This window comes from Ogataea polymorpha, assembly GCF_001664045.1.
Source record: "Ogataea polymorpha strain NCYC 495 leu1.1 chromosome Unknown OGAPOscaffold_5, whole genome shotgun sequence".
NCBI classification, from domain to species: domain Eukaryota; kingdom Fungi; phylum Ascomycota; class Pichiomycetes; order Pichiales; family Pichiaceae; genus Ogataea; species Ogataea polymorpha.
The window spans coordinates 830,803-849,436 of NW_017264702.1; the positions used below are offsets into that span (position 1 = coordinate 830,803).

At 51.0% G+C, this 18,634-nt stretch overlaps 9 protein-coding genes across 9 annotated transcripts; 3 read left to right on the forward strand and 6 right to left on the reverse strand.

The window, feature by feature from the left end:
- Positions 1 to 404: 404 nt before the first annotated feature.
- OGAPODRAFT_94933 (uncharacterized protein) lies at positions 405 to 3,897 on the reverse strand. The gene has a single exon (XM_018357655.1). The coding sequence runs from the start codon at positions 3,622 to 3,624 to the stop codon at positions 2,713 to 2,715; it is 912 nt and encodes a 303-aa protein (XP_018210057.1). The 5' UTR covers positions 3,625 to 3,897; the 3' UTR covers positions 405 to 2,712.
- Positions 405 to 3,897, forward strand: OGAPODRAFT_89361 (uncharacterized protein). The gene has a single exon (XM_018356933.1). The coding sequence runs from the start codon at positions 601 to 603 to the stop codon at positions 2,650 to 2,652; it is 2,052 nt and encodes a 683-aa protein (XP_018210056.1). The 5' UTR covers positions 405 to 600; the 3' UTR covers positions 2,653 to 3,897.
- Positions 3,898 to 4,209: 312 nt separating this feature from the next.
- On the reverse strand, positions 4,210 to 8,141 carry OGAPODRAFT_16915 (uncharacterized protein). Its single transcript, XM_018354753.1, has one exon. The coding sequence runs from the start codon at positions 8,044 to 8,046 to the stop codon at positions 4,678 to 4,680; it is 3,369 nt and encodes a 1,122-aa protein (XP_018210058.1). The 5' UTR covers positions 8,047 to 8,141; the 3' UTR covers positions 4,210 to 4,677.
- Positions 8,142 to 8,345: 204 nt separating this feature from the next.
- Positions 8,346 to 9,221, reverse strand: OGAPODRAFT_16916 (uncharacterized protein). Its single transcript, XM_018354754.1, has one exon. It carries the CDS (start codon positions 9,091 to 9,093, stop codon positions 8,380 to 8,382), a length of 714 nt encoding a protein of 237 aa, XP_018210059.1. The 5' UTR covers positions 9,094 to 9,221; the 3' UTR covers positions 8,346 to 8,379.
- A 158-nt stretch (positions 9,222 to 9,379) lies between these two features.
- On the forward strand, positions 9,380 to 11,023 carry OGAPODRAFT_50404 (uncharacterized protein; the record flags this gene model as incomplete). The annotated part of the gene is made up of 1 exon (XM_018355661.1): positions 9,380 to 11,023. The coding sequence occupies one exon, from the start codon at positions 9,380 to 9,382 to the stop codon at positions 11,021 to 11,023; it is 1,644 nt and encodes a 547-aa protein (XP_018210060.1).
- Positions 11,024 to 11,071: 48 nt separating this feature from the next.
- OGAPODRAFT_9364 (uncharacterized protein) lies at positions 11,072 to 11,528 on the reverse strand (the record flags this gene model as incomplete). Its single annotated transcript, XM_018357381.1, has 2 exons — positions 11,072 to 11,400; positions 11,438 to 11,528. The coding sequence occupies 2 exons, from the start codon at positions 11,526 to 11,528 to the stop codon at positions 11,072 to 11,074; spliced, it is 420 nt and encodes a 139-aa protein (XP_018210061.1).
- Positions 11,529 to 12,007: 479 nt separating this feature from the next.
- OGAPODRAFT_101581 (uncharacterized protein) lies at positions 12,008 to 15,238 on the forward strand. Its single transcript, XM_018353059.1, has one exon. It carries the CDS (start codon positions 12,061 to 12,063, stop codon positions 13,852 to 13,854), a length of 1,794 nt encoding a protein of 597 aa, XP_018210062.1. The 5' UTR covers positions 12,008 to 12,060; the 3' UTR covers positions 13,855 to 15,238.
- Positions 12,881 to 16,566, reverse strand: OGAPODRAFT_94938 (uncharacterized protein; the record flags this gene model as incomplete). The annotated part of the gene is made up of 1 exon (XM_018357656.1): positions 12,881 to 16,566. The coding sequence occupies one exon, from the start codon at positions 16,564 to 16,566 to the stop codon at positions 13,879 to 13,881; it is 2,688 nt and encodes an 895-aa protein (XP_018210063.1). The 3' UTR covers positions 12,881 to 13,878.
- Positions 16,567 to 16,856: 290 nt separating this feature from the next.
- On the reverse strand, positions 16,857 to 18,326 carry OGAPODRAFT_77300 (uncharacterized protein; the record flags this gene model as incomplete). Its single annotated transcript, XM_018356308.1, has 1 exon — positions 16,857 to 18,326. The coding sequence occupies one exon, from the start codon at positions 18,324 to 18,326 to the stop codon at positions 16,869 to 16,871; it is 1,458 nt and encodes a 485-aa protein (XP_018210064.1). The 3' UTR covers positions 16,857 to 16,868.
- Positions 18,327 to 18,634: the final 308 nt, after the last annotated feature.

Consider the following 18,634-nt stretch of genomic DNA (forward strand, 5'->3'; position numbering starts at 1 on the left):
GTGGGTTTGATGTCGTGATTAAGCTCGACCAGCATGTTGTTCTGCTTCTTAGCGGCCAAAAATTCAGCATAAAGTCGTAATATCAGCTTTATGGGATTGAACCCGATCTTCGTTGCCGGGAGCGAAGAGATTGAACTCATGCTATTGGAAAACTAGATAGATGTGTTCAAGTAATGCAGATTATTCAGAGCTGGCCTGCCTGTAAAGGCTAAGTTTATAGAAATGCCAAACCCAGTGGAACAGAATTGTCTGTTAGAAAAATACAGAATTGTGTTTTGTTTTTTTTTTTTAATTGACGTCGGATGATATGTGTTCGTCGCGTCGGTAGCAACACTTTTTTGGCTAGCTGCATCAATTTTTATTATCTCATCCTTGTACAACATGACGGACAAGAAAGAATTGAAGAAAAAGGAGCCATTTCTGGACGTTGAAGCAGGACAACAGACTCCAGATATTCTTCGAAAGCCAGTTAGAGATTATCAATGGCTCCGCAACCCTATTGTGATTGTCCTACAGATACTTATCTTAGGGCTGTTCTGTCGGTTTACCCTGGACCAAGTTCACCGCTCTGCTCAACCAGATCCCGTTCACAAGACTTTTATGGGCTATCTTGGCTCACTGGAAGAGAATTATGCTGGTACATGGCTAAAAGAGTACTCTAATGAGACACAATTCCCAGGCACGGAGGCAAACATCAAGCTAGCCAATTGGACAAGAGACAAATTCCTCGAATTTGGTCTGGAGGTAGAAACTGACCTCTACACTACCTATATTAGCTATCCTGTGTCTCAATCGCTGGATCTTTTGAGTGCCAGCAACGGTTCCGTTGTGTTCAAGGCTGCTCTTCAGGAAGACATTTTGGAAGAAGACCCAACCTCCCTGAAAAGTGTGCCTGCCTTTTTGGGCTATGCGGCCTCTGGCGATGTTGTGGGGGAGTACATCTACTGCAATTACGGTACTAAAGAGGATTTCGATACATTGGCCGAACTAGGAGTGAACGCAACAGACAAGATAGCGGTGATTAGATACGGCAAGATTTTCAGAGGCCTGAAGGTCAAGTTTGCGCAGGATTTTGGTTTCAAGGCCGCCCTGCTGTTTACAGACCCTAAAGATGATGGAGAGGTGACTGAGGCGAACGGCTACAAGGCCTATCCTGAAGGAATTGCAAGAAACCCGAGCGCGATCCAGCGCGGCTCTTCTCAGTTTCTTTCTGTGTTTCCCGGCGATCCCACCACGCCAGGCTATGCCATCAAACCAGGAGAAAACAAGACTAGGTCGAGTCCTCATTTGACGACCCCAAGAATTCCGGCGATTCCTGTTTCCTATAGAGAAGTTATTCCTATCTTGCAGAAACTCTCAGGACATGGTCCTAAGGTCGAGTCCTGGCCTGCAGGACTTGTACCTGGCTACGATTACGCATCTATTGGACCAAATCCAAACTACAAGCTGCACCTGACAAACGAGCAGGACTTCAACATCACTAATCTTTACAATGTCTATGGCAAGATTGAAGGACACAAAAAAGACGAAGTGATCATCATCGGCAACCACCGCGACTCCTGGACTCCTGCTGCCGGAGATCCTCACACGGGCTCTGCTGTGCTGCTTGAAATTGCCAGAGCTTTAGGCAATCTGCAAAAAACCGGCTGGAAGCCACAAAGAACCATCATGCTGGCATCCTGGGACGGCGAGGAGTACGGATTGCTTGGATCCACCGAATTTGGCGAATACAACGCGCACGATCTTTCTAAAAAGACTCTTGCTTACTTCAACATGGACGTTTCGGCTGTTGGTAACATTCTGGAACTCGGAGCCTCGCCAATGTTGTACGAAGTGCTGAGATCAACTGCAGATCTTCTGGAGTATCCTGGCACAGACAAGACACTGTACGATCATTTCAAGGAGAACACAAACGACACCTTCAAGTCCCTTGGATCGGGCTCCTACTACACAGTGTTCTTGGACCATCTGGGCATACCATCGGTGGACATGGGTTTCACGAGCAACCGCACCGGTCCTGTTTATCACTACCATTCTGTCTATGATTCTTACCACTGGATAGAGAGTTTAGCGGATCCTGGCTTTGTTTTCCATAATCTCATGGCAAAATACGTGGGTCTGTCGGTTTTGAAGCTCAGTGAGACCAAAGTGTACCAAATGAAGGCCTCTGACTATGCTTCCGAAATCCAGCGGCTTTACGAGAAAGTTGAGGTTCCTAAGAATTGGCTGAGTCGAACCATAGGACATTGTTCGAAGGGCGGCAAGCTGGTCGACCTGCTCTCGGACACCGAGCAAAACATTATTTCTTTAAAAAAAGCTGCCATCTCCTTTGATGAGGAAGCAGTGCAATTGCAAACAAAGTACGACAACTGGGACAGTCTGTCTTGGTGGGAGAAACTTGCATTGCAATTGAAAATCGTCAAGACGAACCGTAAGCTGAACTACTTCGAGCGCAAATTCCTGAATCCCGATGGCTTGAAGGACAGACCATGGTTCAGACATATTATCTACGTAAGCGGACGCTACACGGGCTATGCGGGCCAGCAACTGCCTGGACTCGTGGAGCCTATTGAGGACAATGACTACGAAACTTTTGTGCGCGGCCTCACATTTTTCAACAACGTGGTCAACAACCTGGCTACAAGTATTTGAATTCGAAAAAAATCAGTGTCTCATTATTACAGTCGAGTTAATCATTACGATTAACGGTTTTCAAAATCCCACACTGACCCGTCGGTCAGTCTCACTTCCCTTGATTTTGCGCTCCTTCATAATATCCTTGGCTTTTTCCTCGCCATATTTCTTGCACAGCTTGGCGTAGAAGAGTCCGCACGCGTTACACAGCGTGCGCTCTCCCTCGGGCCCGCGTCTCCATTCGGGTGTTTCTTTGGACTGACAATGTAGACATTCGTTGGTCACCATTTCAGCAAGATTCCCGTTGTCGACGTTGGCCTCGAGCGCCAACTGTGCAGAGATGTTATTTGTCCCTGTTGGAGATTTTTTCATTTTGAGTTTGCGAACAGAAAAAGAACTAGGCGAAACCGGCGGCGTGGTGAGTCGGTCGTCCGTTGGATACGAAGAAGTACGTTGGTGTGCTTGCGAAGGAGACACCTCGATCATCGACGAAAGCGTCCGTGCGGCCTGTTCTTCCATATTCTGGTATCTTGACGGGTTGAGAAGAAGTGGCATCGGGGCGCCGCCCGAGCCCACGGGAACTGTCGGCTGGAATGTGTACTGCATCGACGAGTTCCGGGAATGTGCGTGTTGCCGAGGCGGTGCCCGTGCAGCCTCCTCGTCACGGGTTCTCATCCACGAATGGTAAATAGAGTGAAGGAGATCTGCCTGCTGGGCTCCGCTCTCGAGCAGTTCGCGCGGCACGTGCGCGATACTTTTCGAGCTCTCCAGGATCTGCTGGATTTCCATGCTGATTTTCGTGAGCTTGCCCAGCTCTCTTTCCAGACTGAAGTCCGGCGGCACGTATCCGACTGGCGGAGCCATATATACCCCTTCGGTCATGCTCTGACTTCTGGGAGCAATCGAGCTGCCCTCTAATGTGGGGAAAAGATCCTTTATCGAGGGAAGCTCCCGACTGCCGGCTTCCGGTTTCAAGGTCGCCCCGTTCATCTTATCTTACCAGCTTCCAAATCTTTTCGCTCCTTATACTCTGCGCTTCGCCCGGATTTTCTGTTTCTGTATCTGTGCAGAATCTGTAGATGCTCAGCAGCTTATTAACACAGTCCCCTGTTTGCGGCCACAAGATTATCTGTTGGGTATACTCACGACGTTGCGAGAAAAAAAAATGCAATCTCCGTGTAATCCAGCCTCCGAACTTGCGCACACTATATATTCCAAATGTAAACTAGCAAAGAAATGCTCACTCGCTTAAACACAGCAGTCACACAGATTCTTTTTGACACCAAAACAAGTTAGCAAATAAATTATTCTTCTCAATCCCCAAGTTTCCCCAGATCTGCACGACTAGAAGTTTTTGTGTTGTACACGTCTCGCGGCCGGCTGTCTGGTCTGATCACCAGTTCGACCAAAATGTTGCCGAAGACCGCCTCTGCTAACGCTGCACACTCAAGATATATATTGTGCTTTATAGGCTTTGCACACAGCCGCAATCTGGGCCTGCTCTCCAAGTCCCGGCCCCGCTACCAAATACCTCTACGCAGGCCCTACGCAGGCCCTATCACCCGGCTGCGGCTCCTTTCGAGTATTTAGCGTGGCCTCAAATTGACCATCCTTGCACGCCCTTGCACCCACTGCAAAAATCCTATCGCAGCTGCGAGGCCGCCGCACCCTGACAGATCACAGATCACCAGAGCATACCAGATCTGACCGATGCGGCGGGGTGAGGGGGGTCCACGAAGCAAGAGCCGGTCTCACACATTCATCAGCTCAGTTGCCTCGTTGTCTGTTCACGCGGCTCCGACAGCCGTGAACGTTCGCACAGGCTACGTCCATCCGGGTGGATCACATCAGCCACGGGCCCAGATCTCAGCGGTGGCGCAGCAACTGTCAGCAGGTGGCTGCCGATTGGGAGCAGCCGCACATTAGGACATCCATGTCGTCTGGATTCAGTCCAATGGCAGGATCCACACAAAATGGTCTAGCTACGCACAGACACCACCAGGAATAAACCACAATATTATTTTATCTACGTTCATTCTCTGTCTACGCCCCGCCGTTTAGTCTCGAGTCGATCACAGCAATTTCGTCACGTAGACTTGCCTCTTCGACAGTCTTGACGAGCTCCTTCGTGCTGCGGGCGACGTCAAACGCAATGCCTGCAGACCTCTGCTTGAACGCTTTGTCCGCATACTCTCCGTCTGTGCGCTCGTCTCCACTGGAATACAGCGCCTCCATCCGCCGCACACAGTCCTCCAGAACCTCCACCACGTACTGTGCATGGCCCATCTGCTCCGCGTACCTCGTCTGTGCCATCAGCGTGTTCGTTCCCTGTGCCATCTGCTTGACCACCTCGATGATCTGGCCGGCACCATTCTTGAGTAGCAACTTGGTGGCCTTTGGGTTCTTAATCGACTCTAAGAGCTTCTGGATCGCCGCAATGACCTCCACGGTCTGATGCTCCAAGTACAGCAGCAGCTCCTTGAGCGTGTTGTCCGGGTCCAGCGTGTTGAATTTCTCCACTTCAAAGTTCTCGGCCGTCGTGTCGTGCTGTCCGCCTAGCGGCTGGAGGGCGCTCCCGGCGCTCGGAATCGTCTGCCCAGAAGACGCACCGTCTCTGCTGACTGGCTCTTCCTGCGCCATCGGATTGTCGTAGACACTGCCACGCGCCGCAGACACGGGCTTTTCTGGCTTTGGCAACTCCAACGAGTTTAATGGCTGCATTGCTGCCTCCTGCGGCTTGTCTGTGTAGTTGCTGGCCGTGCCGTTGGCGGACGATGTCGATCTGTCCACGCTCGTTCTCCTGCGCGCTCCAAACTTGTCGAAGGCGGACGACGCCGTGTCAGAGACGTATCTGGCTGGCGACACGGACCTGCTTCTTGTTGGAGAGTTGTCGTTGTCGCTGTTCTCTTGCAGCATTTTCATCCTGGCAAGAATGTTGCCTTTCGGCGACGACTTGGATGCATGGGACTTCAGTGGTGACTCCGGGTCCTGGCTGGTCGAGAACTTTGAGGCTAGCGACGACACACTACCGTTAGCATTCTTGGAGAGGGCACGGTTGCTGTCAGCAGCTGGTTTCTGCTCCTGCTGGACATTTGAGGGGCTCGGGTTCTCTTTTGGCAGCATAGGCAGCTCTTTTTGCTGTGAACGTTTGCTTGCTTCTCTAGTCTCTTTGTCTGGCTTGTCGGAGTTATTTGTCGGACTAAAGGTCCTTTGAGAATTATCCCGTGCCTCCTCCGAAGACTTGCGCGAGTGGTCGAAGAATCCGTCCTTGGCTGTTTTTGTAGGCGTAACCAGGATCTGTCCAATCGGAGTGCCAACTGGCGACGAGTTCAAAAACGCAGGAGGCTTGGAAATCTTCTTTGGAGCTTCAGAACCACTAGCCGCTTCCTGGCTCAACTTCTGTGTAATTCGGAGCGGCCGCACAGACGATTCTGTGTCGTCGCTTAAAACAGACCGCGCAGGAGACATGGGAGTCTCCAATGAGGAACCAGTCCGAGTCTGGAGTTCGACATCATTGGCAAGAGCCAACCGCTCAGGAACTGGCTTCTGATACTTTTCCTGGACCGGCTGCGATGCAGTGTCAGAGCTCTTCAACTTGGCCACTTTCAGAAAGTCCGACACCGCAAAGCACACATCGTTCACAGCAGTGTTGATCACCAGCTTCGGAATAAACCTCCTGTACATGGCATAGTACCTCGCGCTGGTGAGAGCATTCGAAATCGCAGACTGCACCAGCCGGCTCTTGTCGACCAGGTCTTCGGACCCACCCTTACCTGCATTGGCAATTTCGTTGGCACGGCTCACCAAAACGGCCGTTCGTTCGAATAAGAGGTCTGTGCTGATCTCATCTTCGGTCACGTACAAGAGCATGGAGTCCACAGACGAGTAGAAGTTCACCGCCTGCGTCATACTGACAAGGCCCTGGGGGTCGATAAATGGCTGCAAATCCTCAGCAGACAGTGCTACAGACTTGGAGAGCGACTTGGCCATTTTTTCGGATCTTGCCTCCTCATATCTAGTTTGCCATTTTAGCAAGTCATTGTTGATATTTGTGAGCTTGCTGGTTTCCGTGGTGTTCAAGACAGTCTTGTGTTGCTGCACCATCCGGTCCAACTTGTCGCTAGTCTGTTTTTCCTGTTTGAGGCTTTGCAGCTCCTGTAGCTCAAAAGCCATTCTCTGGTTCTCCTGCTGCACAGACTCCAGCTGCTGTCTAACGGATCCGTGCTCGTCCAAGAGCGTATCGTGCTTGGCCTGTAAGTCTTTGAGTGCATTCTCTGTCTCCAAATGGCGGTTCTTGCTGTCAGAAATCCCGCTCAGCTGCTCCTGCAAGGCAACCATGTTCATGTGTTTCTCCTTCACGGTTTTATTCAGCTGCTCCTTCTCTTCCAGCAATTTCCTCATGTCCTTAGACATTCTATTATATTTCTTGAGCTCGTTCTTGAGTTGCTCGTGGGAGGAAGCGAGCTGACTGTGTTCAAACTCGAGCTCGGACTTCTGCTTCTTGAGTTCGGATAATTCGGACTCAAGACTGGAGATCTTGTTGTCCATCTTGCTGCTCTCTTCCATCAATAGCTTGATGTCCTTATCCTTATCTCTGCCGTCCGAAAGCCTCTGTGAAGGAGCGTAGCTGGCATTGGACCGCACTGCCTCGGGGCTTTTGAAAGACTCTGTGTACTGCTGTGAACGTGCTGGCGAAGGTGGCGGAATGCTCTTGGCTGGACTTTTAGCCGGGCTTTTTTCTGTCGAAGACCCGTTCGAGCGTCTATTTTCCGACCGCTTGTATTCAGGAATATCGTCTTCGTCGCTGGACCAGGATAGTTCGGACTTTTGAGGCACAACTTTGGTGCTCTTGATTTCTCGCTGCGTGGGCGTATCGGGCGACGACTGAAACCTATCATTTATCGGCGTTTTGAGGTCCACTGTGTTGAGCACTAAATCCTGCTTTTTGTTGTGGCTTTTGGGCATTTCGCTTGCCGCCTTGGTCTGGAACGGATCGTTGATCTCTCTTGAATCCTTCGGTAGGTCATCGACAGCACGGCTGGTGATCTGGTCTTCTTCTTTGATGTACTGGGACTGATGTCTTTCAATTTCAAAAAGAACATCGTTGACTAAATCTTTGAATCGACCCGCGGGAAGAGACGCCAGCTTCTGTCTGGCTTGGTTCCGCTTAGGATGGAAATTGGACTGCGCCGGCAGAAATGCCGGCCGCAGCGACTCCGCGGAGGTCCGCCGCTGTAGTTCGTCGTAAACGTCTGTGCTCAGATCAAAGAATTGTGAGCTCGTGAGCTTGCCCAATTTTTCTCTAGCCTTTATGACTCTGGACGAGGTCACCGGCGTTAAGGCATCTGAGGAGGTGTCCAGAAAATTCTTAAGCACCTTGTGATAGTGCAAAATGCGATTCACGTCTGTCATGGAAAGAAAAGCGAGTAGTAATCGTGATTTATGGGGCTACCAAATAAACAAACGCGCGAGCTATTTGAGCTTGGTTTTCGTTGCGAAAGGCGTTGTTTTGTCCGAGCAGTGTCTTTATTGGCAAACTGTGCTGCTGATTTGCAATCGGAAAACGCAGTATGGGCCTTTATCGGTTCGGGACCCTGAAAAGACTAGCTTGATCGTAAAAAAAACAACCTTTTTTAACACTAACGCGTTAAACAATTTTTTTACTCACCCGGGGAGCTAGAAGATTTATGGTGCAAGGGTGTGAGTGGATGCCGAAATGTACATATATCACGTTCTATATACAGACTAAGCCGATTCAGAGGCCGGCTTGGTCGCAGGAAGAATCTGTTTAAAAACGTCGCCAAACAGCTCTTTCTCAATGAATTCCTCAGCCGCTTTTTTGCCGTGCTGGGAGGCAATGGCACCAACCAATGACGCAGTCAAGGTTGACCAGATTGCTTTTGGTTTGTAATTATCGTCTTCTTTTCCGGACGGCAGAGCCAGACGTCTAAAAAAAACGGCATCTAAGTTGTTGACAACCGCATACTCCTTGAGCAGCCGGTCCGTTTTCATCAGGCTCTGCGTGTAAGATCCAAGGGAGTCGAAGTTCAGGTTATTTATGGCATATTCATTGTTTGTGCTTCGTGTTATGGCGTACTTGGCAGCGCTCAGCTGGATCAGCTCTCTTCCAAAATAGGACAGTCTTGCGTTATACGGCTGCGTACCGTGCGCAAAAGATTTGTGTGTAATTATCTGTAGAAGCAATTTGTCAGGCAGCTCGTACTTGCCTTGCAGTTTAGACTGCAAAAATGTCTTCAATGGCTTCACGTTTTCTTCGGTTAGTCCGTATTTAACTCCCTTCACCGTTAATATGTCTTCTGGGTCCCGGATGGCTCCTCTGACTCTTGGGCCCTTGGCAAATACCACGCTTCTCTTGGCTGTCACTTGTGTACCGTTAATACACACCTGGCGCTGGTTTCTGGCTCCCAGACGCAGTAACGATCCTGATATACTGTGCATCGCTTTCGTAATTCTAGTGTGATGTGTATGTTCTAGCTGTTCTCTCTTGTGATGTTGAAATTCTTGAGTTCTCCCAGTTTATGTACACCTTTTTATGTCCCTCAAAGGCTCAGAATTCTGAGCTTTCCACCACCACTTGTCTAGTTTCAAGAGCACTCTTGAAAATTTTTGTCGAAAGTGAGTTGAAAATTTCTGGGTCGTGTGGCGGCCACGGCCTTAATCGCACTAGCCACTCACCTGCCACATATAAAAATTTATTTCAAATAAATAAATTAAAGCTTTCACAATGGATATCTTTCGCATTCTGTCGAGAGGAGCGTCGCTGAAGAAGACGAAGGGTGCGAGTGCTGATTTTTCGTTGGCCAAGCCTGCGGTGAAAAATTCAGCGGAAAAAGAGAATTTGGATAGTGAGATCGAGAAGGAAGTCGATTTTTTCCACCAAAAAGATCATAAAAAGAAGAACTCGGTGAAACCCGAGCCTGAAAAGGAACAGCCTACTTTTGAGCCCGCTGCAGAGACCATACAAAAGGTACTTACCACTGAGGAGGCTCTAGAGCTGAGGAAATCGTACAAAGCCAAGGTTTCGGGCGACGATCTCCATCTGCCCATTGGCTCATTCGAGGACCTGGTCACCCGTTTCAAGCTCAACAAACAGCTTCTGGACAACCTTGTCTCCAATGGATTTACTGAGCCCACTCCTATTCAGTGTGAGGCGATTCCCGCTTGTCTGGCCGACAGGGACCTGATTTGCTGTGCTCCAACGGGATCTGGTAAAACGCTTGCATTCTTGATTCCAATGGTGCAACGATTAGGCAAGGGCCGTAAGAATTATGGGATCCGTGGTCTTGTGATCTCTCCGACGAAGGAGCTGGCTGCTCAAATTTTCAATGAGCTGACAAAATTGTGCAAAGGTAGCAGCCTGCAAATTGGCATTTTGAACAAGTCTATTGCCGGAAAATTCCGCAACAGGGTGCTGGCAAGTTCGAAATTCGACATACTCGTTTCGACGCCGCTGCGTCTGATCGACCTGATCGGTGATGAGGTAATGGACCTGAGCAAAGTGGAGGAAGTTGTTTTTGACGAGGTTGACAAGCTGTTTGAGAGCAAGTTCGTGGAGCAGACCGACCGCATTCTGACGGCATGCTCAAACCCAAAACTGCGGCGGTCCATTTTCTCGGCCACCATCACATCCAGCGTGGAGGAGCTGGCAAACTCGATCATGAACTCGCCGATCAGAATCATCATAGGCCACAAAGAGGCCGCCAACTCCAATATCGAGCAGAAACTTGTTTTCTGCGGTAACGAGCATGGAAAATTGCTGGCTTTGCGCGAGATGCTGCGCAAGGGAGAGTTCAAGCCGCCGGTGATCATCTTCCTGCAATCTATTACCAGAGCTAAGGCGCTGTTCCACGAGTTATTGTACGACCGCCTGAACGTGGACGTGATCCACGCCGAAAGAACACAGCTACAACGAGAAACAATCATCGACCGGTTCCGCAAAGGCGAGCTGTGGTGTCTGATCTGCACAGACGTCCTTGCGCGAGGAATCGATTTCAAGGGAATCAATTTGGTAATCAACTACGATGTCCCAACGTCTGCACAGGCGTACGTGCACAGAATCGGCCGTACTGGTCGTGGAGGCCGTTCAGGAAAGGCAGTAACGTTCTACACAAAGGAAGACACTCTGGCGATCAAGCCGATTGTGAATGTGATGAAGCAGAGCGGGTGGGAAGACGGGGTGGCCGGCTGGCTGAAAACCAACCTGTCGAAGCTCACGAAGCGAGAAAAAAGACAGATTAAGCAGAAAGCAGTGGATCGCAAGCCAATCAGCACGGTTCCTGCCGTGGTGCGGAAAAAACGGAAACAGAGGAAGGAGATGATCGAGGCGTCGAAGAAACGGAAACTGCTGGAGCAAAGTTCAAGCAATTGACTATAGTGTTGAATATAGGTTACATAGACTCATGCGCTAATCTAATGTCTAGTGGTGGTGCTCTTTAGGACCAAAAGATGGGTAGCCGACGATCTGTCTTCTGCCAATGATCTCTCCAAGTGAGAATAGACCAACAATCTGGATGAAGTAGGCACCGAATCTGAGATACTCCTCCTTGGACAGCGACTTGGCGACCTTGATCAAGCCGTCGGCCGACGTCTTTGGCTGAGCAGCAAATTCCAAAGCCTTTTTGTACAGCCCCTGGTACACCTGTTGGATCTCTGCAACCGAAGGAGGAGCCAGACCTTCCCTGATGTAGATTTGCTTGCTCACCTCCACGGTGACCTTTGTCCAGTAAATGGCCTGGTTGAAGAAACCTGGTTGTTAGAATTGTGGGAGCAAAAGTCCACTTACCTTGTGCCTTGGTGATGTACTGGGAGATTGGTCTCACACCAACGGATCTGATTCCGGATCTGGCCGTGTTGCGGGCTTGTCTGGCGAACATAATGATTGTTTGAAAGATAATTTTTTCACCAATCACGCTTTTCTGTGTGGGGGCTCGTAACGCGTAGCAGCCATGCTTGGATGCGGGTGGACAACAGGGAACGGCACGAGCCTCGTGTGGCCACGGTGCAAGCATGTGGGTGTATGGCCATGCGTGGGGAGCTCTGTAGCGTACATACTGGTGTTTTGGAAAACAGCTAATTTGTGCACCCTACAAGGGAGCCTCGGCTTTTTAACAAAGGCAGATTATTAAATCAGTAGTAGATAGGCACAACAAACACCGTGTCGCGGCACTCTCGCCAAGCAGACATTGGCGGCAGCTGATTTGGTGATACCAGCACCACCACCCAGTTCTGCTCAAAAGCTACAATCTCCAAAGGCACAAATCTCTAAAGCTCGGTTTGCCAAAAAGTTCCGTGCACTCCAAATTTATTGCACAAAGGTGATATTTTACCATGGATCGCAGAGATAGCATAAAGCGCCGAAATACAGGTCTGTTCTCGCGAACGCTGGGCACGCTGCCCAAGTCGATCATGAACTCGAACAACACCGCCATCAACTCGAAGCGACGCAAGATCCCGCTGATGTTTGTTCCGCCCAGCACAAAGTCACCTCTCTTTGTCTACAACAACGATGTCGACCAGCGATCGTTTCTGAGTCTGGGAACAGGGTCACAGCTAGTATCCGAGCACCATTCGGCTGTTATCGGCGATACAGAGTCTGTCATGAGCTCAAGGTCTTTGCCTTCTACGCTGGAGTACACTGATGACGAACTGGACTCTGTGCACCAATGGCTGGAGGAAGAGCGCCAAAGACGGAGCATGACGGACCCGGGATCTCCGTTTCCGAACTATGGGGCCGCCAACGACACCGACGAGCTCATGTCACAGGCTGACCGACTGTTTAAAGACCACGAGAGCGATGTCTCGTATACGGACGACATGGGGCTGAAAGACGAGTCTGACGAGGACTTTGCGCACGAACGCGCCACCGTGGCATCTGAGTCGCGCAAACTCGCACAGTACTCGTTTCCGCTGATCCTGACGTTTGTTTTGGAGCAGATATTTTCACTTGTGTCGGTGATATTTGTTGGGCACCTGGGAAAACAGGAGCTAGCAGCAGTCAGCATGGCTTCCATGACGAGCACGATTGTTCTTGCAATTTACGAGGGAATAGCGACGTCGCTGGATACGCTGTGCCCGCAGGCGTACGGAGCCGGCCAGTACGCAAAGGTCGGCGTCCATACGCAAAGATGCAGCCTGTTTTCTCTGGTTCTGTACATTCCGGCCGCTTTATTTTGGTGGTACAGCGGCTCGGTGCTCGGCAAGTTTATTGATGACGCAGAGGTGGTGAAGCTTTCGCAGCAGTTTCTGCGAATTCTGATTTTGGGGGGTCCTGCGTACATCCTTTTTGAGAACGGGAAACGGTTTCTACAGGCCCAGGAGATCTTCGAGGCCGGAACTCTGATCCTATTCATCACGTCGCCCATCAACATTCTGGTCAACTGGCTGCTGATTTACTACCTTGGCTTTGGCTACATTGGCGCCCCGATCGCGGCCGTTATCAACTTCTGGCTCATGTTCATTCTCCTCGTGCTCTATGTGATGTTCATCGACGGAGAGGAGTGCTGGGACGGGTTTTCCAAGGACGCCTTGTCGCATTGGTATGATCTGTCCCTGCTGGCTGTTCCGGGCACAATCACGCTTCTTGCCGAGTCTCTGGCGTACGAGGTTCTCACGCTGCTGGCCTCGTACTTCGGGACAGATGCGCTGGCCACGCAATCGGCTCTTTCCAGCCTGGTTTCGCTGCTGTACATGGTTCCCTTTGCGTTGTCGGTGGCTTCGTCAACCAGGCTGGCCAATTTCGTCGGCGCAGGCAATATTGATGCGGCCAGAATAGCCACTCGCGTGGGGCTGTGTGCGTCGGTTGCTTGTGCCTCGCTGAGTTCCTGTTTTATTCTGTTTGGACAAAAATTTATTGCACGTCTATTTACTGAGGACCCGCAGGTTATCAAGATGATTACGGGTCTATGTCCGCTGGTGTCCGTGTTTGTGCTGTTCGACGGCCTCGCGTGCGTCGCCAATGGACTGCTGAGGGCATTGGCACTCCAGGCGATCGGTGGAGTGCTCAGCCTGCTTGGCTACTACGTGGTGGCAGTTCCGCTCGCGTTTGTGCTGGCATTCCAACGCGACATGGAACTGGTCGGTCTGTGGATTGGCAACGGCACAGGGCTGTTGCTGATTGGCCTGGTGGAGCTGTTTGTGATCTATCGCGTTGACTGGGCCAAGATCGTGGAGGTGGCGAGAAAACGCAACCAGGATAAATGAATATTAATCAATAGCTTTATTTGTCTACACCACTCCTCTGTTCACTCTGATTTCTCTCTTGTGGCCCTGGCCAAACACCGTCACCTTGTTTTCCGCCTCCAGGCGGCGTAGAACCTCGCTCAGATCGAGATTCTCGACTTTGGCCGAGGATTGCTCGTTGATCCTGTGCAACAGCACATCGTACGCGAGCGAGCCGTTTGCGTCCAGCAGATTGAACACCTGCTTGGAAAGGTCCTCCTTCATCTTGCGCTCGGCCGACGTCTGTCCCGTGTTGACTAGGTCCATGTCAATGCGGCCCGTAAGCGGATCGGTAGCATAGTCCTTGATCGCAGACTTGGTGAGTCTGACGGCCTCGTCGACGTCCTCGAGCTCCACGACGGGCGACAGCCGCATTTTGGCGTGCGCCTCAGACAGCCTAATCATCGACTCCAGCTGTCTTGTGGTGGCTGTGATCCGCTTCTCAGCAGATCTCACGTCCTCGCCCAGCTTTCTCATCTCGACGTAAGATTTCACCAGCTGGTTCTTGGCCTCCTCAGTTAAAACAGGCGACACGTTTTCCTTGGCGTACTGAATGTAGGAGCTCAACAGCTCGATCGGCAATATTTCGTTGCTGGTGGCAGTCTGGATGTTGTCCTCCAGAAACATGCCAGCGATGTGCCGGGCTAGCTGTGTGTCGATTTTCTCGTCCACCTTGTCCAAAATTAGGTACACGAGGTCAAAACGTGATAGGAGCGGTGGTGGCAGATCGATGTTTTTCGTCACGGGCAGGTTCGGGTTATATCTGGATTCGATCGGGTTGGCCGAGGCCAGAATGGAGGTTCTGGCGTTGAGCGTCGTGATAATTCCGGCCTTGGCAATCGAAATAGTCTGCTGCTCCATCACCTCGTGCAACACAGACCGCGTGGACTCCGACATCTTGTCGAACTCGTCGATGCAGCACACTCCGCCGTCTGAAAGAACCAGCGCTCCGCTCTCCAGAACAAGTTGCTTGGTCTCGATGTCTCTGGTCACATACGCCGTCAGACCAACCGCAGATGAGCCCTTTCCAGACGTGTAGATTCCTCGTGGAGCAATCTTGTGTACATACTGTAAAATCTGCGATTTCGACGTTGACGGGTCTCCACAGAGCAGGATGTTGATGTCGCCTCTGTACCTGCCGCCTTTGGCGAACTTTTTATTTGTGCCGCCAAATAGCTGCAGCAGAATTCCCTTCTTAACGTCAGACATCTCAAAGATTGACGGTGCCAGCGACCTGGCCAGCAACTCGTAAACATCGTCTCTCTTTGCAATTTCCTTGATTCTGGCGATCTCGTCCTCTGACAGCTTGCGCACCTCGTCTACCTCCTGCTGCTCTTTCAGCTCATTTTCCAGTGTCGACACGTCGGCTCCCAAACGGTGCTTGTCGACCTTCTTGATGTGCACGACGTCAATATAAGTTTTGAAAAGCGACTTGACCGCGCGCTGTCTCGCGTTCACCTTCACAGGCACGGATTTGAAGATACCGCACACCTCCACACGGTCTCCCGCTCTTGTGGCGTCAACAAGCTCGTCGTAAACACACAGGGAAATCGAGTGAGGCGTCTGTCCGTCCGGAACATTGTCCGGAGTCTCCTGGAGCTTGATGGCCTGTTTATCCGCGAAAGAAGACCGATTGTGCACCAATTGCATTGAGTTCTGCGACGAGCAGATCTGCCGCGGACACTTGGTGGGCTCCTGGATCACTCCGCGGTCGTTTTCCACAACCACGGTGTGGTCGCAGACGTTGCACTTGAAAAACGCAATTTTCATGTCGGGAATGATGGGTGTAGACCGGATCACAAGTCCCTTCACGGTCACAAGCTTGTCGATATCGACAGGGTTGAGCTCCCGCATACCTTTCTGGTTCTGGATGTTGAACGGACGCACTTTGTACACGTTCGACTCTATCTCGTCGACCAGCTGGTCCTGCGGGTCCGTGTTGGACGAATTGTCAAGAACAAGAGACACCATACAGTCCTTGATGGTCTGGTCCATGATCGGAATGACTTCCTGCGGATAGTTGATGAGCTGGTAGTAGAGCTTCTTGGTGGTGGAGTACGCCAGCAGGTTTCTGGTGTCGAGGTTCAGGTTGGTGGTGCCAGACTCCCTCATGTCGTTGAGGATCTTGACGTAGTACAAAGAGTCGTCTGCCGGGTCATCGCTATCTGCCTCATCCAGTTTTCTGCGATATTTCATTTTGAACGACATTAAAAACGTTCTGAAATTGTCCGAGCACTCCTGGATCGAAACGTTGGTACCCCAGATGACTCTGACGGGCTCGTCTGGGTTGATAGAGCCAGAGTCAGAAAGCTGTTGAACGGAAGAAAGCTGAGACTCAGAGGGAAGCTGCGAATCGGACATCAGAGTGCCTTGCGGATTGGAGTTATCGAAGAACCGTCTTCTCATAGGAGACGACATGATGTCAGAGGAGTGGACGTCTCCCCTGCTGTGGTGGCTGCGGCGGGCAAGCTGGGAGTTGAGATCATGGCCTAGTTCGGACGAGGTGAACGGGATCGGAGAGGAACCGTACCTTTGTCTGGAACCTTGGGTTTGGGAAGGCCGAGCGGAATCGTCGCTGGAAGGTGCGATAAAAAGAGGCGACGAAGGCACTGGCTGCCTCTGGGTCTGCGAAGCCGAGTCTGGCACCGTAGACTGGTGGGAATCGTGCACGGGCGAGGTCTGCGGTGAAGACATTGGTGGGAGGAAAAAAGAATTTTAATGTTTCGTGTTGAGGACGCGAAAAATATATGGCCGACGCGAGTAATTAAACGGGATGGAGATGGGAATATTTTATGCTACAGAGCGAGCTGTGGGAAGAGAGACACACCACTAGACTCAGAAAAATCCGGTGAATTTTATGCTGCAAACGCGGGCCTTGTAGCTCCTCTGGCCGACAAGATAGAAGAGCATGCCAATTTAATAATCCAAATTAGGAAATATAATTCGTTACATAGAAAACCCAGCAAAAAAAAAAAATGCATCAAATTTGTACCTATTTATACACTCTGTTTGACGGCCCACTTGTTGGTCTTTTTGTCGAACGTAGCCAGCTCCTTGATGCTGTTCTTCACAACTGCCTTCGAGTAGTCTACCAGAATCTGCTTTTGCGCGATCTCCGTCATGGTGTTGATCGAAAAATCGCTGTTCTCTGCTATGAAGCTAACCAGCTTGGCCACGTGTGCCGCATCGGTAATAACCTTCTTTTTCACGGTCATCGGTCCAGATTCCACAGCGCCAGCAATTTTCCGCGTGTCCTCAATGATTTTGGTAGCGCTTTGTGGCTCCTGTGCTTCCTCCTCGCCCCAGTAGTCACACATTGGATCGATAGGCAGCTCAATATTGTGTCTGAGACGCTCATACTGGAGGCTGCTGAAGTAGTGCGCAAACTGGTCCTGCTCACTGGCTTTCTGGCCAATCCAGCTAACCACAGGAACCAGAGGCCCGATGACTGTCTTCTTCGTCGAAGCACCGTTTTCGTCAGTCTCGACGAACTGCTCGATGTCCGACGACTCATCTAGCAGGCAATCTTCGTCCTCCTCAGAGTCCTCGTCAAGCTCCACATCCTCGCCTTCGTCGTCATCGTCCTCTTCTTCTAGATCCGAGTCAAAGTCGTAATTTATCTGTAAAATGTCCGATGGAATTTTTGTGAACGGGTCCAGCGCCAGCCTGAAGTTCAAATCCGTCACCAAAAACGAGTACGTGCCCAAATATGGCGGCTTTGCGTTCTCGTAGAACCGCAGATACTTTTTAGGCACACGGTCTAGCTGTTCCTGCGCTTCCTTAACCATGCCCAGGTTGTAAGCCTGGATCACATCCGATGCTTTGCCATACAGCCCTGCGCTCTTTTTCGAAACAAGCGAGTCTCTGAACGGTGCTGTGCTTGTCTGCTGGCCCTGGAAAAACTTATCTAGCTCTGCACTCTGCTGCGGCGTACTCTGCGGCGTTCTCTGCGCCATTCGCACACCAGGACGGACATTGAACGGAAGAAAATACGTGCGGTAGTCACTAGCAGCCGCTTTCTCTGGCGTCGACTGACTGGAAGTCGGGCTTTTCGGGTCCTTAGGCTTGAAAAAATTCATAATGGACTGTTTCTGTAGCTTCTGCTGCTCCAGCTCTTTGGCCCGCAGCTTTTCGAGCTCTGCCTCGGCCTTCTTGAGCGCGCGTTCCTCCTGCTCGGCCCGCCGCCTGGCCTTTTCCTCCTCCTCCTGTTGTCTTTTGGCCTCGCGCGCCTTGGCCTCGGCCTCTCTTTTTTGCTGTCTCTCGAGCTTCTCGCGCTCCTTCTGCTCTTTCCGGGCCTGTCGCTCGGCCTCCAATTTCTCTCTGCGCATGCGTTTCTCCTGCTCCTCGCGTTCCTTGCGCAATTTGCGCTCTGCGGCCTCCTGTTCGCGCTTGAGCCTGCGCTCCTCCTCCTGCTCCTTCTTCAGCCTCTGTCGGGCGTGTTTGTCCGCGTCCATTGGCGACGACTTCGGTGTCAGCGTCTCGTCCGGGGCCTCTGGCGTGGCCACAGTTTTTTGGCGCTTGGTTTCCACATCAGGATCTTCAGGAGTTCGTTTTTCTGGTGACTTGTTGGGCGACAAGCCGTACATGACGCGTAAAATAATTATGAAAAAAAAATAAAAAATAAAATTCAATCATCTTCCCCATGTCCCAGTTTTTGCTAGGAACACAGGCCCAGGCACAAATCGAGGAATGGCAGGCCAAGGACCAGGAGCGAGATAGACTCGAACTGCTACAACAAAAGTACGCGATGCAGGCAAAAGAG

Excerpts from the sequence above, each read along its gene's own strand:
- OGAPODRAFT_89361 (XM_018356933.1), top strand. The coding sequence starts at position 601 with ATGGGCTATCTTGGCTCACTGGAAGAGAATTATGCTGGTACATGGCTA.
- OGAPODRAFT_94933 (XM_018357655.1), bottom strand. The coding sequence starts at position 3,624 with ATGAACGGGGCGACCTTGAAACCGGAAGCCGGCAGTCGGGAGCTTCCC.
- OGAPODRAFT_16915 (XM_018354753.1), bottom strand. The coding sequence starts at position 8,046 with ATGACAGACGTGAATCGCATTTTGCACTATCACAAGGTGCTTAAGAAT.
- OGAPODRAFT_16916 (XM_018354754.1), bottom strand. The coding sequence starts at position 9,093 with ATGCACAGTATATCAGGATCGTTACTGCGTCTGGGAGCCAGAAACCAG.
- OGAPODRAFT_101581 (XM_018353059.1), top strand. The coding sequence starts at position 12,061 with ATGAACTCGAACAACACCGCCATCAACTCGAAGCGACGCAAGATCCCG.